At 33.1% G+C, this 20,049-nt stretch overlaps 1 protein-coding gene across 4 annotated transcripts in view; it reads left to right on the top strand.

Moving 5' to 3' along the window:
- LOC143252079 (protein RER1-like) overlaps positions 1-20,049 on the top strand; it is a 48,292-nt gene that overhangs the window by 23,622 nt on the left and 4,621 nt on the right. For all 4 annotated transcript variants that reach the window (XM_076503692.1, XM_076503689.1, XM_076503691.1 and 1 more), the window contains 4 exons: positions 1,658-1,762; positions 15,127-15,226; positions 16,853-16,931; positions 19,103-19,238. In XM_076503692.1, coding sequence (XP_076359807.1) covers positions 1,658-1,762; positions 15,127-15,226; positions 16,853-16,931; positions 19,103-19,238 — 420 coding nt within the window. The remainder of the gene's footprint in view (positions 1-1,657; positions 1,763-15,126; positions 15,227-16,852; positions 16,932-19,102; positions 19,239-20,049) is intronic.

Raw genomic sequence — 20,049 nt, 5'->3', positions numbered from 1 at the left:
TGCAACTAATTATTTCTGTGATGAAACAAAAATAAACTGGTTAAGATGGGAGAAGGCAGTGAACTGTTGGCCACACTGTTAATTTTATCATGTCCCATTTCACTGCACCTGGGATGTGTATTTTACAGTGTTTTTTATCCTCACACATTCCAAGTGGGACAAATGTTTCTCATTGTCATTCAAAATTGTTGTGTGTGATGTATGGGAGTGAAATTAGTTGGAAAGTGTGTACTGTCATCCCACCTAATGTGGGTAAATGGTTGCCCTCAGTGTGTTTTTCACTCAGCCTCCTCACTAATCAACAAGTTACCTAAGCAAAACATATCACATTTGCACACTGACTGTGCTCACATTGCTAGTGCTGCAAGTAGTAATCCTAATTGTTATGTAAATATGCTTGATGCATTTAACTCGGATAGCATAAAAATAGTGAAGGTGTGTCAAGGGGTATTTAAATACATGTTGATGAAGAGGCAATGATACAAGAGGGTGCTAGCTCTCCATCTAGTAGTGATAGTCAAGATGATAAATATGGAGCCAGCAGAAGAAGGCATAAACAGTATCAGCAATTGGAATCATTCTCAGTCACAGTATGAGGGGGTGGGAGCTCTGGTAGGTATACATCCCAGCTGTAATGAATGGGGTTGAACACAAAACAAGTTTTTTGTAACAGTTTCACGTAGTTTTGTGAATCGATTTTTATTTAAGTCGCTAACTTTTTAATGTCATCAGGAAATAATAAATCACTACTCAATTTGATTAAGCAAAATATGGACACTAATAGGAAAAAAAACAAACTGTTAATTCAAAAAATGAAACCAAAGTTAAATAACCAGCTAACAACACATCATCTTGAACTATATATATATAACCAGCTTATAATGCTTGAGTTGGGTATATATTTATCAAAACTGACTAGTCAAGTTTTCTTTCTGTTCAGGTTCAATCTGGGTAAAACTTGAATTTTTATCTTTCTTACTGTTTTTATATATTTTATTGTGGAAAGTGTGATTATTTGTTCAATGTTCATTTAAAACTGTAGTTAATCAAATCTAGTATAACTATTACCAGATGCAAAGAAGAAAAGTTAAAATCATATAATTCTTTAACCTTGTAGATATACCATACAGTTGTCAAAATTATTTACTTTAAGTTAGTGTTTCTTTCTAGAGTTTATGTTATGAAAATTTTAATGTTTCAAACATTACACATAAATAATCATGTTGAAGTATAATTATATTGGTTGAGAAGAAAAATTGTAAAGCTGCAATGGATCATTTACTTTAAATATAAAGAGGATTATAATGACATTGTATAAGATATGTAATTGGATAAATGTACAAGCAAACCTAGAAAAATACAAGTTGAATGAAAACAATAATGATTTTCTATATCAAATAGGTCCAAATAAATACAGATCATCTGTTAATATGTTGTTGTTTTATTTGTTCCATATTTTTAGGAAACTTGTTTTACAATTTTTTAAGGTTTTTTGCACTACTGTTTTAAAATTCAAGTAAATATTTCTTTAATTGTTGTTACAGCTTGAGTTTTAAATTTGTTTAAATATATAATAAATATAATGATTCTTTACCATTGCATGAATAACTACTGTATTGTGAGATTAGCCTTTAATTACTGGTTTTTCATGTTACAGATATACCAGCAGCTCCTTGATACCTGGACACCATATTCAATTGTTCGATGGATTGTAACAGTTCTTTTGCTTGCATTGTACATGTTACGAGTTTTACTGTTACAAGTAAGAAACTTAAGTCTTATTACCAATTTAAAAAGTACAGTTTATGATGGATTTCAATGTTTAGTTATTTTCATTGCAATTTCTGTTTGATTTTAGCATATTTTACAGCTCCATTAGTTGTATTGTAGTTTATCTGTTGTAAATAGTGTCTGTCCATAAGTATTTGGAACAGAAATCAGACCAGAAATATTCATACATACAAATGTTAAAACATTCCATGCTTTTTAATAATTCCACAATGTTTCTGCTATGTAAGTGTAACCTAAAGACTTCAAAAAGTATTCACATAGCCGAAACAAATATTTTTTGTGTTAAATAATCATCTTTTATATAAATGTAACGAAAAGTGTAATAAATGCAAAATTAAGCCAATAAATATATATAAAAAATATGAACTTCAATTTTTAATGCTTTTACAAAAGGTGGGCTATTAGACGAATATTAACATAATCTTGAAAAACATTAATACATTCTATAAAAGACCATTCACCACATCTGGTCTATCTTATGTTTGTGGTTTATTTAGTTTAGTAATGAAACAATAGGTGAACTTCTATTCACTTGGTCTGCAGTGTTATGAACTGAGGTAGAGAGAATTTTGTTTGAAGCCTTCTCTCAAACAAATAGCCACCTTGATGGCTTCACAGTGAGATTGAAAGCTTGTAATACAAAATTTTAATATTTGATTCCTGAAGTGAAGTGTAGCACACAGCCTATTGCATAGCTCTGACCTTATGAACAATAAACAAACAAGTCAAAACAAATATAAATTGAAAGAGTTAGTGATGGAGGAGAATCCTGAAAAACGTTATATACTGTTGAAGTTTTTTTATAAATAATTCTGTGAAAAAAGAAGCTGCTTGAAATAAACTTAATAATATAAAATGGCATAAAATTAATAATATTCTTATTTAAATACAGGAATCATGTACTTATTCTTGTTGTTCCATTGTTTTTATGTAGACATTTTGAAACTTGGTAGACTGAAAACAAGATTTGGGAAGATATTTACTACAACAGTTCCATATTCACATTCTGGGATGATTTGTTGATAATGATAGCAAACAAAACTTATTCAGAGAGAAAAAAAATCTTGTTTCTTCTAGTAAATGAATAATATTAATGATTTAAGTAACACATTCAAATCTGATCATTGGCCCTCTTAAGTTCATTGTTTGTTTTTGATTTTGTTCAAAGCTACATGAGGGTCATCTGCACTAGCTGTCCCTAATTTTGCAGTTTAAAACTACAAGGAAGGCAGCCAGTCATCACCACCCACCATCAACTCTTGGGCTACTCTTTTACCAACAAATAGTGGGATTGACCATCACATTATAATGCCCCACAGCTGAAAGGGCCAGCATGTTCGGTGTGATGGGGGTTCTTACCTGCAACCTTCCGATTATGAGTCGAGAGCCTTAACCACCAGGCCATGCCAAGCCCTCAAGTTCGTTTAATGCCCTGCATCATTCTGTGGTGTTGATCATATTGATTTAGCAAAATACAAGTGTATTATAATGAATTCAGTTACATATAGCTGCTTTAACCAAATGTGATCTGTTTCTATATTCGAGAATACATTTTGACTGTAATTCCGAATTTACTAAGTGTATCTATACAAAATTTTGGAACTTTTAGCAAAATACACAAATCTGTTGTAAGTAAAAAAGGAGCTTGATTAAGAAATATTAACACCCAAAATATGTCTGTGAATTGACAATTTTAAGCTGACTTGGACTTTGACAAGTTATAGTGCAAGGTATTGTTTGTGTGAAGAATAAAACTTTTGTTCATTGTACAATTTTCATATCATGTTATACATATAACCCAGATGACCCTGATGTAAAATGTATAATACTGTATAGAATGGCACTGTGTAAAATATCATGGCCTGTGCAATTTAACCCCCACATGTGCACATAGGATTTAGAATAAAATTTACTTGAAATGTTCCCCATTTTGGTTTAAAAAGGATAGAAAAGGGCTGTCCATATAAACTGTCCAATAGAAGTTGTTACAAACAACAATTATTATGAGGCCTGTTGTCATCAAGACACTGTATTGTGATGGCATTGGGTGCAGATTGTTACTGAGTATAACACATCAGCTCTCTTTTTTTACTAAAAAGTGCACTGCTTTGCCAAAAGCCATTTTGTAATTGTACCTCACTTATTGTAGAAACACACAACACTTTATACCACTCACAGCAAATGGATCCTGACCTATTGAACAGTCATTTGTGGACTTGAATACACACTCCCAAGGGAAGAGTAATTTTACTCCTCTCAAGAACATCTCTCATTGTTACTTTACCCAGTTGAATGAATTGTGATATCCATGTATTCTAAGACAACACCTACCTCTTCATACAGAAAGCCATCTTCCCCATGTGTCTGCCATAGATATTTGAATGCTACTAGTCTTTTAGTGACCCCCACCTAAACTGGCAAGATTTCTTGTGATTTGGACTACTGCATACTATTGTTGTTATGCAGTAAAAACCCTCCACAAATAGGAGAGTGACACATCCTGCCTGTGCACTGTCTCCTTCCCTGTTTTTAAACTTGTGATCTTCATTGCTTTTCCTAGACATTGAATATATCAGATGTTTCTGTTGTTGTTTTTTCTAAACTTACCAAGAGTTAAGGTTGATTAATGCTATGGCAACTGGGTGCTACAATTTGAAGCATGTAATATTGCTTTCCTCATATTTTATTACAAAAATTAAACCAGTTGGTGAAATTTGAAATTTGGCAAAAACAGTCTTAAAAGTATGTAATTTCAGAAATATGAGATATTTCATTTTGATTGTTTGTTTTCTACTTTTTTAATGAAAATTCATTATTTAATGTAGTTATTTTGCTCAGACTGAATTGTTCACCTGCAAAGGGATTTTCATGATAAACATAAAAATACTAATTTTAACCCAACAATTTTCATATTTTGCTTGCATAATCTTTAGAGCCTCCTAAATTAATATCAAGTTTTTAACATAAATTTTTGTTTACTTTTGTCATTTTCACTAGAACATCAATAACTGTAGTTATCAATGTATAGTGCAATGAAATGTTTGAAATATAGAAACAGAAATATATTCATGCCTTCTAACTTTTAATACCTCTAATAACATCACTTTTGATTGATATGCACAGGTTCATGTCTTCATTTTTTTTATATAATTTATTTTTATGTCATGTTCTTCACCTTTAGTTATTTGTGTCAACACACATGAACAAGTATCTGCAGGCAATGTTATGATAACTTTACTGTTAAGTTTTGCCCCTCCAGTGTAATATTTTTCTGTACTTGTATCTCAAAAGTGTTTGTGATACAAAGACTAGAATATTTTGCCAAATAATTAAACTTTTTAAATGTAAACTTTAAAATACAAATAACACATAGTTAGCAAAAATATAAAAGTAAAACCTAAATGTCTATCAAACTGATACTTATAAGGTTACAGATGCTACTGTCAACAGTGAACTTCGCCTCATTATAACAGCTCTGAAAGTAAATTTATACTACATGTATCATGTAAGGATAAATTACCTTGAAATTTTGCTCTTTCTCTTGGTTATAAGCATGCTATTCAATTTAAAACAGTTGCTAAAATACCTTGTGTCTACTTTGCAAGTGGCTGCAGCATAGCTTGAACTCTGGAATGATTATAACAATTTTCTTTCAAGGCTAATTCTATGAAGTAACTGGTAAATGAACTCTATATATATATATATATATATATAGAGTTTATATATAAACTCTAGTTTATCACCACTATGAAAGATTTTTTTAACCAGTTGTTTCTTGTGTAACAAAGTATAGAGTTCATTAGCTATAGTTACTTGCACTTCAAGTGAGAGCAAACATGAAATTGTTAAATTATTCTTTTAGCAGTTTATTTTCAAATAAAGGAATGAAAATGTAAATAACCTAAGACTTGAATCATAACATATTTGACAACTCAAATTTCATAAAAATAGATTGAAAGTATAGCGGTTTAATTAAATTTTGAATATAACTCAGTAACGCATTGTGACAATCGCAGAAAGATTTTAAAATGGTACCAGAGGCTATAGGATTAAGGGACTTTGTTTCGTTTCTTTCCTTTCTTTCAAATATGAACTCTCAGGTTTGTGTGACTTCAATATCCTGTGTAAATGATGATTTACTAGTAAACTTACACTAGTTAAGTTTCAAACTTCGCTACTGGAGACATTAAACATGAATGATGTGACAGCTTGGAGTTTTGGCACTATGTCCATTCATCTAAAATTCTTTATTCTCATTCTGGAGAGTGAGTGTGAGGAAGAGTTAGATGACTTTGTTTATTTGTTTCCTTCTAATTGTGCTCTAAGAACCTCTCTTCTGATTAATATATATGTAAGAACGGCTCGTTTGGGTTGAGAAAATATTTTACGTAGAGGGGAGAACAACGTTTCGACCTTCTTCAGTCATCATCAGGTTCACAAAGAAAGCATTGACTCTCTTCTGATTGAGAAGACTTTTCAAATTTCCTCATATTATCTTATAACTCAGGTACTTCCAATTTTATTTTTTAATTCCTGTGTTATATTACACTTATAATTTCCTCCTTCATGACCTACCATTAACAAATTATCTTTTCCCACATTTTTCCAATATTAGTGTTCATGCTGTATTTTTTTAGATCAGTCACATTCCCATAGTTATATGCCTTGTCCTTTTTGCCTTTCTTACCCCTTTCTCATGGCCTACAATCATTCTAACTTCCCCTTTCTGAAGTCACAGATCTTGGAGTCTCTTTTGCTTTTTTGAGGGCAGGCTCAGGAGGGTCAGTATCTTTCCTGTGCTTAATTTTCTGGTTTTTGCCTAATCCTCCTTTCTGTGCTTTGTTACCTTATCTCTTGTTAGAGGCACTTCACTGAGCCCCAGATGACTTTTTTTGGCAATTTCTGTTCCCTTCTCCTTTTCACCATGGCCCTTATTACAACTTCTGCCTTTTACCTGCTCACATAGATAATCTTTTTTGGGTAGGATTATCCTCCTTTCCTGTGTTTGACTTCTTCCTTGTTATGAGAATCAACCTTCTGCATTTTTTAGATATTCCTGATTCATTTGAATCAGGGACAAAAGCTACATATCACCAGTCTTTGTTAACATTGTTTGTTACTCATCTGTCACTTACCCCACTCCTGTATCTCATCCTACTCCCATGTCACCAGTCTTTGTTAACATTGTTTGTTACTCCTCTGTCACTTATCCTATTCCCTCTGTTTCCTACATTTCCTTCTCCCTGTGCTTCTGCTCAACTGTTTTGAGCCCTAGTTAGTTGGTGCACTAGTTAATTTGTATAGTGATGCCATTAGTTTGTTTCTGTTTTCTGTGGCAGGGTTTTTAGATAATATTTGTGTGATATTTCTTAGTCCCCTTTCATGAAAGGTTATTAGGTTTAGTCTATTTCTTAGTGTTGGTAAGTTACTTATTTGATGTATATAATTTACTTGCATGAATGACAGTAGACTGAATGCAGATCTTAGTATTCTGTTCTGTTGAACTTGGATTTTCTGGAGTGTCCTTAGATACTTTGTTGTGTAATTTGTGATTCTTTAAATATGTTGTAAGGTGAAATGTATTTTGTTGGTGTACTAGTTAATTTGTATAGTGATGCCGTTGTTTGACATATTGAATGCAGATCTTAGTATTCTGTTCTGTTATGTTACATATTGTATGTTACTTGACATCCATACTCCATTAGTGGACGGATGTACGCCTTGTATATTTGTATAATGGTGTTTGGTGAACATTTCAATTGTTTACTGGTTAGAGTCATTAGGTGTGAAATCTGTTTTCTAATTGATGAGTGTATATTGTTAACATGTTTTTTCCATGTTAGTTTTGTGTCGAAAGAGATGCCAAGGAATGTGATGTTTTTGCTCATGTTAATGGTCGTATTTCCAAGTGATAATTTTATTTTTTCTAGATTTTTTCTTTGTTTTTTTAATTTCTTGTAGAAGGTGATTGCTTGTGTTTTGGTTGGATTTAACACTACTCTCCACTTGTTACTCCATGTTGAGATGTTGTTCAGTGATTCTTATGCTGAGACATGGCCATCACTGGGTTTCTGGGGGTGCTCCAGATAGCGATGTCGTCTGTGTATTGTGAATTATGGGTGTATGTTAGATTTGGAAAAGGTATGTCACTGATGAAAATTATATATAGAAGTGAAGAGAGGACTGATCCTTGGGGCATCCTGCGGTTATATTAAATGATTTAGATATAGTTTTATTGACTTTTACTTGTGCTGTTCTATCTGTTAAGAAATTTGAAATCCATTTAACTATAGTGGGATTTATTTTCAGGTGTTTTAGTTTATATTTGATGGCATTGTGCCATATGCTGTCGAATGCTTTTTTGACATCTAGGAATACCCCAATGGTTACTTGGTTGTTGTTGAAAGCTTTATAGATTGATTCGGTGAGTCATGTGAGGTGATCTGTTGTTTGCCTGTTTTTCCTGGAGGCATTTTGGGATTCTGGAAGGATGTTATTTGATTCACAAAAATGGAGAAGAGGGTTGGAGATAACTCTCTCCATCAGTTTGCCAAGGCAGCTTAACAAAGTGATGGGACGGAAATTATCTGGATTGGTTCTGTTGGTTTGTTTCTTTGGGATCGTGGTTATGATGGCTTTTTTCCAAGTGTCAGGGTAATATCCAGTTGCTAGTGAAATGTTCATGATGTTTGTGAGGTGTGGTTCTGTTGGTTTGTTTCTTTGGGATCGTGGTTATGATGGCTTTTTTCCAAGTGTCAGGGTAATATCCAGTTGCTAGTGAAATGTTCATGATGTTTGTGAGGTGTTGTAATAGGAGAGTAGAGCTTTTTTTCAGAATAATGTTTGGTATTTGGTCATGTCCGGGGGAAGTATTCTTCAAGTTTTTTATATTAATTTTTAGTTCAGTTATGGTTATTTTTCTATTGATTGAATTTGAGTATGCTTCTAGTGTCTCTCCGGGAAATCCTGGTGAGAATGAAGCTTGGTTTGTATTTATGAAGTTGTTGACATGATGTTGGTGTTGTGTATCAAAGTCTACTGAATTTAGGTCGCTAAAGGAGGATTCGTAGTAGTCAGCTAATAGGTCAGCTTTCTCTACATCTGTCCTTGCGATTTTATTGTTGTGTGTGATATGTTGTAGCATGTGATTTGTGTTTTTATCTAAAGCAATACTCTTGAATTTTTTCCAAAATTCTTTTGGATTGTTCTTGATTTTTTCTAAGTTTTTACAGAAGTTTTGCCAATTAGTTTCTTTTGCTGTTTTAATTTCTTGTTTAATTTTTGCATTTGTTCTATTGATTTGTGTTTTGATAGATGGATCACATGTAATATAGTGTGTTCGTCTTAATTGTCTGCGTTTGATTATTAGTGCGTGAATTTCTGGTGTTAAGAGTCCATTGATTATGTGATTGCTTTCTTCTTGTTTTAGGAATTGTGTTTTTTATGGCTTTCTGTATGGCTTCTGTAACTTGATTTACATAATTGTCTAGTTCTGTTTTGTTAGCATGTTCAATTGGGTGGGGTAGGTATGAGTCCAGTGTAGCATTGAAAGTGAGCCAGTCTGTTTTGGTATAGGTGTATGCAGAGGGAGTCACGTACGCCATGGCAGGGTGGCGTGGGTGAATCATACATGAAATGGGGAAGTGGTCACTAGTGATTTCATCATGTACTTTAAAGTTAGAGATTCTGTTTACCATGTCCTTGGGTGCTATGATGAAATCAAGTACATCGTATGAGCCGTTAGCGGCTGAAAAGTGTGTAGGTGTATGGTCGTTAATTAGGTGCATTTTGTTACTAGAAAGAATTTTTTATGCACAACCTCTGCATGTGTTTTTGTTTCCCCTTAGTTCTGTATGCAGAAAATTAAAATCCCCAATAATAATTGGTTTGGGTTGGCGATTAACACATTTTTGAAGGAAGTTAATGTCAATATCTTTAGTTGGTGAACAATATATGGCTAAAATCGGAATAGTTAACCGGTTGTTAAAGTGTATATTACAAAAAATTGTTTCATTTATGTTAGATCTAAAGGAATCTTCTATTGAGATTAAATGCGAAATTTCTGTACTAAAGTAGGCTATTATACCTCTGTTGTTTTCTGAGTAAGGTATGCTGTGCGTGATGAATCCGGGGATTGTGGTATTTTGTTTCTCTGTGCAGAGTGTTTCTGATACGATGATAATGTTGGCATTTATGTTTGTTTATGTTGTATATTTCTATTCTTTTGTCTTTGAGGTTTCCTTGGCAGTTGATGTGTAAAATTTTAATGTGTTGTATCATTGTGATGTTTTACTTCCCTTGCATGAATTTTAAGTGAAAGATGGTGTGATTTGAGATGGGGAAGGTGAAATTAATAACTTGCAAGGCTGCAAAGAGCCTTGAGTGATTCGTGCCTTGATTCAAATGTAGGGAATTCACTCAATTCTCTTAGCATTGCTAATAAATTTGTCGTGAATTCTGTGGGGTTGAATGTATGTGTTGTTTTTGAGCGTGTGACATCTGCGTATGTACGTGTTGGTTGTGGCTGAGAGTTTGTGATCTGTGTGTCTGTTGGAGTTTGTAGTAATGGTTGTTTAGTGATGTGAGTGTCGAGAGTTTGTTTGTTATTGTTTGTGGTTTTGAAAATAATTTTGTTTCGTATCTGTGTATACTTGGGGCAGCCTTTGTAACTGGCTGCGTGAGAGCCCTGACAGTTTGCGCATCTCACTTTGTTATGCTCATTAGGACACTGAGCAACCTTGTGAGGTCCGTGACATCTCGCGCATCTGTCCTTGGCCATGCAATTAGTTTTTGTGTGTCTGAACCTTTGACATTTGTAACATTGTATAATAGGCTTTTGGTGTATTTTCTTTGGTTCGGTCGTGTGTTTTTTGAAGAATAAGAAGCAACCGTTTTTTAATAGTTTGTCCTGATCGTCTTTATTGTTCACGGTTACCTTGACCAGTGGTGTTTTTTGTTTCATTCTAAAAGAGATGATTCGATCTGATTTTACAATGTCGTAGCCTCGCTATGAACGCTTGGCCGCCACAAGCCAGTTATCTCTGTGGTAACTTTTCTGACACCTCTTGATATTTATTTTTTTAGTCTTAAGGTCATGTGAGATGACTATCGAGATATTTTTGGCTATTTCAGGAAGATCTTCTTAATGCTTACAGAAATACTGTAAAATGTAAAAACTGTTCTGTGTGACAGTGTGTTCAGAACATTCAGTTGCTATCTGCACAAGACAAGGTTTGCATTTCCATTATCACATGAACTAGTAGCTTCTCCTGGCTCAATCACAAGTATCGTTTCCTTCACACACCTCTTCTTCTGTGAGAAGCTGCCCATTTGGTACACCTTGATAAAACTTCCAAATCCTTACTAACTCCTACTCAGCATCTAGTTAACCTGGGAGTATAATTCAACTGATTTCTCAGCTGGCCCCAAACTTTTCCTATCCATCTGAAAGCTCTAGAACATTTTGTCAGCAGGATGTAACCCTTTCCTACTTATATTGCATGAGAGATTCTATTGCTTATGGGAACTGTGGCTTTGCCACTTATTCCTCTAGGTCATGCTCATATGTGAAACCAATAAAAACATTCAGAGAAACCTATGGATTCAATAGTTCTCTTATCTCCTTTTCTTGAGGATCTTTTTTTGGTAGCAAGACTGCTCTAGTACCTGTATCTCCTCCCAAACCTGACTTACCTCTCTTTTCCAATGCTTTCCTATTGGGATGGAGATTATCTTGAATGACAGTTGTTCATTGTGTACTTGAACCCAAGAAGACTCCTCTCCCAACATCAACATTGTCGAACTGTTGGCAATATGTCAGGTGTGTTCCTATTTTTTACTCATCTAGTTGGCCATTTAGTTATGATTCACTCCAATAACTCTATGGTTCTTTCCTGCATCAACTGTGATGGGAGTACCAGATCCAAGACCCATTGTTTTCATCCCTCTAACTTTTTAACTGAACTGAAATGATTCACAATGGGTTTGGCTCATTACCTGTTATGCACCATATGCTATGAACCTAAATGTAGACTAGCTTTTTTGGCTAGATTGTGCCCTACTAGTGTAATTATTTCTTGAAACTCATATGTCCAAATGAATATACTCTCTAATAGGGACTTCATTCATTGATTCCTTTGATACATTTTTTAATTCCATTATTCCCTTCTTTTGGTCTCCTGTTTACCACCATTCATCTGTGGCTGTTGATACTTTAAGTCAGGACTGGTCTCTGATTCTTCCTGTATGCTTACCCACATCTCTGTCTTTTTTCATGAGTCATGGCTCTGATTTGTGGAACTCCTTGCTGTGTCTTCTTGATGGCATCTTTTTGATTAGCTTCACCCTGGTTCCAATAATACATTTTCTTCTCCATCTGTCATCCTGTCTCCCTCCTCCTCAACCACTAAACTCTTTTACTTCAACTTCACATATCACTGTTTCATCAATGGATCCCATCCATCCACCTTAATGTTTGGAATTATCCAGTCTATTGACCATAGAGCAGGACTGTCCTGGAGAGTAACATTTTTTCTTTCTTATTCATGTCACCTGTTTGTTTTTTAAGCTTGACAGTTTAAATGTTTTGTTTTGTGACATTCTAGCATCTGTCACCACCTTTCTCTTGACTATCCTACCATTGACCATCTCTCCTCTTTTTTTCTTTGCATGGCTGTTTCAAAAAAGATTAGCTTCTCCACTATTGTCAGTTATCAAGCTACCTTGTCTCCCTTTTGCCTTTCATGATATTTCAGTGTTTTCCCCCTGAATTCTCTCCACTTTTTTTCAGTCTTTCCTTATCCACAGACCTCCTCATCCTGTTTCCATGTCCAGATGGAACCTCAGTGTTGTCCTGTCTTCTCTTACCTAAGCTTCTTTAGAGCCATTGATCACTTTCTCTTTCTACCATCTTTCCCTTAATACCTATTTCCTAGTACTCCTCATCTGTAGTTACCATTATTCAGATCTCTTTGTTCTAAGCTTATCTCATACCTTCTTCCATCAATTATATACTCCTTTTTATCCTTATTTATCCTTCTTCTCTTAGTCTTCAGCAACTTGGAAGATCACTCCTTCTCTCCAATCTCTCTTCTTTGTATATCCCTATTCATAATCAGTCCAACTCGAACTGTCCAGTTCATGCCATCTGTTGTTACCTAGCCCATCTCTCTCAATTTTGTGGTTCTCTTCTCTACCTCCTCCCTCCTGATCCTGTCTTTCTCATTACAGACTGGGTCCATCATCTGCACTTTGTGGTCTACTTTTCATTGGGGTCAATACCTGCAAACTGTTTTGTATTTCTTCCAATCAGATCTACCATTTTGTCCATTCCCTCACCACTCATTTTCAACAACCACTGTATGAGATTCTTTAGGCTGTTATGTAGAATACATTTCAAAACTTCATTGTCTACTATCTTCACCATCTGGCTATTTCATCTCCTGCAGGTTACCACCTGACTTCATTTGCTATCCTTCAGTCAACCCTTATCTCCTTATTCAGATGAGTACATTTTCCCTCTTTTGGTTCCTTCCCTAATACCCTTATTTCCCAAAATTAAACAGGAGTTGGGATGACAAAGTGCTCATACTATCCACTCTGACACCATGTATGCCCAGTGTTGAAATGGAGTGTTCCATAAGACCACTTGAGGTTGTCCTCATTATATATTCTCATATCTCTCTACTGTCTGATCCAGACTGTACCTATTCAATGTACTATCATAGAAAAATCCAGCACCATGGAGTGCTTTGCATACTTCCTTGGCTCCTGCTTGCTGGCTTTTCAAAACAGGTTTACACAGCCATCTGTTGCACTGTCTGTAATAAGAGACCTTTCTGGCTGAAACAGGATCCAGGCATTTTTTCCAGGTCACTACACCACTAATTCCTCTCCCCTTTGTTTTTTCTTTCAGTTGAGCAGAAGAGACCCTTACCATTTACCAGTTCTTAGCTGCTGAGCTGGTGGACCATTGAGAACCTTCTTTGGTTGGGACTTAATTAAATGGGGCTAAAACAATGGTTGCCAATCAATAGGAAGTGGAGCAGTAGTGATGCTCAATGTAGTGCAGGTTACCCTCCATAATTATAAAAACATGTTAAAAACACTTCATACTACACTGTGCCCTCATCCTGTAGTCTGTTTCTGTTCAACAGAATTGAGGCAAGCATGGCACAAGATATGTGCCATTCTATGGCAGTCATGTCTGTTCAGTAGAGTCAAGATAAGCACACAATGCATGCTTCATATAATGTAATTAAAAGCATGAATTTCCATCCCTCCTCCTACAGCTGGTGTCAATCCAGGAGTCTTGCACTACTGTTGAGGTGACCATGCAACACCATTACACACAATGGCATGTACTTTGTGCACCTCTTTTGCATTAGATGTTGGTCCAAGAGTCTATTGGTAGAGTTGAGACAAGCACACACAATTACTCTCTGCCTTCCTCCAACCTCTAGGGTCAATCCAATAAGTTTGATGGTAAAGTTGAGATTTAAACTACTTACACCTTGAACGTACCTCAACCAATACATATAGTGAAAGAGATGAGATTCAGTCTCTCCCCTGAGTGTGCTCTTATGGAGCCCCTGCCATCAGGTGTCACACTCCAAGTTTCTTTCTGAAGGGGACTCATCTAGGTACATTTTGTACCACTGGTCCCTCCAGCTTACCAGTGTGGGATTCTAGCTTTCTGTGTGAAGGAAATATGTATCATTTTATAAGTTAACATTTGCTGTACATGAAAATGTGTTTTTTATAGATTCTTACCTCTTCACACACGTTTGGTACAACTTAGTATTTATTGTTTTGTCAAAGAATAAAAATAGTCAATGCAAAAGCATGGAGGGAGTGAATTCACAAGAAGATTGTGTTACCCTCTTATTATTGAAAGACTTCTATTGCATGGTAATGTTGTTATGCTGTAGCACGAATCACAAGAAGCCTTACAAGTTTTGTTGGCAGTTACCTGAAAGCTAATGGCATGCAAGTCTCCAAGTCAAATGCATGAGGAAGATAGTATGTAAAGGTGAGCATTTATCACAAACACATTTTCAGGTGAAGAAAGAAGAAGAGAGAGAGAGAGAACTAACTGTTCTTTGCATTCTCCAATAGTAATAAAGCTGATAGAAGCACTATAGAAAAATAACTCTTCTGTGGTTATGTGTTTGTGAGAGAAAAAAACATTAACAATAACACCAATTGAATAACAGTTGTATTTAGCAGATCTTGTAAATATAACATTGAGAACACTTTTACTGTGTATGTTAATTGAGTTAGATATATAGTTAAGTTTTATAATGTATGGTAATTTTTCTGTTTTCTTGCTTCCAGGGCTGGTATATAGTTACTTATGCCTTAGGTATTTATCATCTAAATCTGTTCATTGCATTTCTCACACCAAAAGTTGATCCTGGAATTCAAGAAGATATGGGTAAGAAAATTTTCTTCTTGTTGAAAGTTTTTATTGATAATGCAAATCAAGTATTTTAGAGTGTGGCTGAACAACATTTAAAGTTAATGATATTTTGACTATTAATAAACTAGTAAGTTTTTTCTATACATACAATCCCCAGTGGTACAGCAATAAATCTGAAGGATTTTGACAGTAAAAATCAGATTTTAATACTAGTGGTGGACACAGCATAGACCAGATAGAAGACTTAGTATTGTTTGTAAGTTTGTAAAACGTTTACATAAAATTATCTGTAATAATCAGTATTATAAATTATATTGTTTTGTGTATGTTAAAATATATTTGTGTTAAGAAAGAAAACTGGATGTATCAATCTTATTGGCAAATATCGTAAATTTGATACATATTAGCATTCAATTAACTTCTAAATCCAACTTCAACTTTCAAGTTATTTGAAATTGCAATACATAATATATGTAACATAATAAACTGGAATCTTGCCCAAGATAAATTATAATATGTAATATAGGAAGGACAAACCCTAAGTGTTTCTAGTGTTATGTTTAAAATTAATTTTGTAGTTATAAAGGATACATACTCCTTGTTGTTTTTATACGAGTTATTGTAAGCATTGATTATTTTCATTTAGTCTGTGTACGACTTGTTTGACAAGCATACATTGTACAACAGCAAGAATTTTACAGTATTAAATGAAAAAAATTAATCCAACCACAATGGAATCATGGTGCTATACATAACAAATCTCTCAGTAACTAAGGGTATTGTCACAAAAAGTTGTTTTGCTTTTAGTAAAAAAATCGAGCTCTTTAATAAGGTATTTTTTACTGAGTATTTGTTTGTGTCTTTATGAAGACTTTTCTGAGTCAGTGATTTTCATTGGTAAGAATGAAAATACTTTTTTATCTTAGTTTCATATTTTATTTGTATATCTTGTAGAACCTCCTAAATGGGTATCAGTTTGTTTGTTTTTGTGGCAAAACCTCATATTTTATTTATTATATTCTCTACCATCACCTTAACTATTGTGAAATCATAAATTTACAGTGAAATGGGAAAAGTTGAAAAATACAAAATAAATTCAATATTTTTTTTAATAACGACTGGATTATATTTTTGACTTTCCATTTTTCTTAATAAAAAAAATGTTTGTTTTAAAAATGATTTGTAAAAAAAAAGTTAAATTGAACTGTCAAACTGGCTTTTAGTATTTGTAAATGCTTACCTAAAATGTAGATGTTAATTTTTAAAGTTAAAAGGAAGACATGAATATGTGGTTGTATCATAAAACTAAATTAGTAAGTTGTTCTAATATATGTATACACACACACACACACACACACACACACACACACAAATATATCTAATATTTTAAAACAAACTAACAGTCCCCACTTTTGCAAACTGTACATAATTATTATTAGCATATCTTCTGTTTTGTATGCAAATGTATCCAGTACTTTTCTATTCAAATTTATTGTTATTGATTTCAAATAGTTATATTTATGTGAGCAATGTTAAAGCCCAAAATATTAGCAAACATTGGTTCTTTGTTTTTATACTTTTGATTTTGTAAAACAGTAAGTACTACCCTCATTTGTTTTATTCTACTGCAATCCTGTGTAGATGATGGCCCTTGTTTACCAACAAAAGCCAGTGAAGAATTTCGTCCTTTCATTAGAAGATTGCCAGAATTTAAGTTTTGGTAAATATGATAGTTATGTTAAAGAATTAATTATACTATACTTAAGTACTTATGTTATGATTTAGGGATATAAATGCCTTATTGAACTGTAAAATTTGAGGTATATAGTGCTAATTGAGAAAGTTCTTGTAAAAAAAACAAACTGTAAGCATCTAATATTTGGAGGGTCAATATTTGAAAATGAAATTCTGTATATTGTAGTGTCATCAATATATCCGAAATATCTTAAATATGGTTATTTAGGACACACTTTAAACAAATTGTTTTGAAGCTTGATCTAGAAAATAAATGTTCCATTGATCTACTGTCATGTTGTTAAGCTTCTTTTGAGCCTTGAAAGAGCTTTGACAGTTTGTTATCGACCACTTTTAAAACTAAAGGGGTCTCACTAATATTCCTTATGTTTCTTTAAAACCGACCACTTTTAAAACTAAAGTTCCTTATGTTTCTTTCTTTTTTGCATTGAAAATGCTTAGTTGTGTGTAACCTAGAATAGAAGAAGCTAATTAAATAATATTTTATTTTGGCTTTAAAATATTCATATATATATATATATATTCATATTGTAAACTCTTTTGAGAAAAAGTCTTAGAATTTCAATTATTTTTATTGATCTGAAAGTTTTACTTTGTATGACCAGTCAATTTAAGATTTGTTATTATTGTTTAACATATTTCTTTGGATACTTGATTTTATTGGCTGTGGTAATTACCACTTCTGGCTATAAGTCTGAAAACAAAACAACACAAAACCAATTATTTATTGGTTTCTTTTTACAAGTTATAATAGTCAGGTCAGACAAGGTAACTATATTTTTCTTAATAATATTCTTGGTCAAGGTCAATTTATATCTACTATAGTTTATTACCAGTAAATAATGTTTTATTTATATGCATGATTTCAGCAATAATATTTCTGAAATGGTATTTAAACTTTGAAAGTTCAGCTCCATTATTAGTTTTTCCAGTCGCATACTATAAGATCATAAGAGGGTGGGAATAAAACTATTGAAACAGAAAGAAAATCATATAAGAAATGAAATGGGAATAAGTATGTTCTAAAGAGATAATAGTTCCTTAAAAAATGTAAACCTATGCATTGGGAAGCAGAAGAATTTAAAACAAATCAAGTAAACATATTGTTTACAAATAAGACTTCTTGGAATTTTGCAGAAATGAAATTGTAAACTTTTTTTAGAGGGGTAGGGGGTGGAATTATTCCCAACAAGTTTTACAAAATAAAAATCTAATCCAAAACAATTTTGAGTTAAAAATTGTTAATACAGAGAGATAATTATTATCTTTACTTAAATTTTGAAATCTGATACATGGTCATGCGCATTAAACCTGAAAGTTATCTCTGTGTGGAAAAGGTTAAAAGGTAATAGTAATAGAGTTAAATGAGAACAAGATGTGAAGTGATAGTAATGACAGTTTCAGAAGTTTCTAACTTAGAACTGTACAAAAAAAACTAATTTCATTGTTCACATGGGATTTAGTAACCCAACAAACTGTATTTTAAAGAATCAAAGATAAGTAACTTCATTTGTAACAAACAAATGCTACATTATAGTATATAAAATTTAGTAGTCATTTACTGAATTGTTGAACTTTTATCGTTACAGTTAAATGATGTTATATAAAGTTTTAGTTAATGAAAACAATTTGAAAAGCATATGTTTATCTATTTTGTACTAAAATCCACTTTTACTGGTAGTTTAAAATAAAAACTATTATGTTAAGACCTTCTAAAGTTCCATTCCAATTATCCATGGTCATCATTTTCACAAGTATGTTTGTTGCTTTATCAGAAAATGCATGAGCATAATATTAACTTGTTTCTTAAATGATAGTGTTTCTGTCTGAGAAGGCTAATATTGTCGTGCTCGGAGAGGTAGGAGCAGTCTATTAAAGCCAAAACCTTAAAATATTTACATTTCGTCATGTTCAGTTGTTTACTGTTGAATTTTCATGTTACAGACACATGTATTTAATTATTCTTTATCAAAGCTTGTTCAGGATTTATCAATTTTCGTATTCAGAAAACTTCAAATATCATCCAGTTGGTTTAAGTTGCTTACTTTGATTGTATCAGTATTGTTATGATGGTTTTTTTTTTTGTACAAGTATGATAGATCCAACTCCTGATTATATTAATGTTTGTATTTTCAGGTATTCTGCCACAAAAGCCATAATGATTGCCATAGCTTGTACATTTTTTGATGTTTTCAACATTCCTGTTTTCTGGCCCATTTTACTCTTGTACTTCTTTACTTTATTTTGCATCACCATGAAAAGGCAAATAAAGGTAAGAGGAATTTGCTACTGTATTTCCTACAGACAGAATGAACTGCATTGGGAATGCACGTTTTCCAAATTAAGCTTGATTAATGAAGCAACTGAGTGCATTAAAAAGTGGTTTCTTCAAGAGACTATTAAAATGTATCATTATTAGCAGGGGCCTACTGACAAAACTGTGAACTTTGCACATAAAAATGAAGACCATGTGTTTGGTTTCTTAAATAGTTTGCTGAAATACTAATTCAGGAAAACATAAGTTGAATATAAGTCATGAGATATACCCGTCCTCATACTTTGTATTTTTAACATATGTGTTTTCCCTCAGTAAACATCAAACCCTAGCCAAAAATAAACATGAAGCCAAACCTATTTAAACTAATTTCAGGGAATTCTACCCTTATCAGTACCCTAAACAATGGTAAATCAAAAGAACGTGACTACATTTCTTATAGTGGTGAAGTATATATGTTTGAATTTTCTAGTTATTTTTTGTTCACCCCCAACATACTATATTTAGATAATGTGTAGTATTGTGCTACTAATTTATTCTAAACTATTCAAAAAGCAAATTGTGTAATATACCAAAGATGAACATGAAATGCAGCACAATTCATTTCAAAGTTCTTCTGTGTCACCACACTTCGTCTACATGAAATAAAATATTTTGATATTTCAGGACAACCATCAACATTATTATACACATTCAGCTTCTTAGTATCTAAATAAAGCTTATAGAAGTGATGGGTAAATATGGAGTAAGATTTAATTGTAATCAGTTGCAAATCATTTCATTTTATAATATAAGAAATGTTTTCATG

The sequence above is a fragment of the Tachypleus tridentatus genome, chromosome 6 (assembly GCF_004210375.1).
Source record: "Tachypleus tridentatus isolate NWPU-2018 chromosome 6, ASM421037v1, whole genome shotgun sequence".
Lineage (NCBI taxonomy): Eukaryota > Metazoa > Arthropoda > Merostomata > Xiphosura > Limulidae > Tachypleus > Tachypleus tridentatus.
The sequence above is the reverse complement of the archived record's forward strand: the minus strand, read 5'-3'. Positions and strand labels throughout refer to the sequence as shown.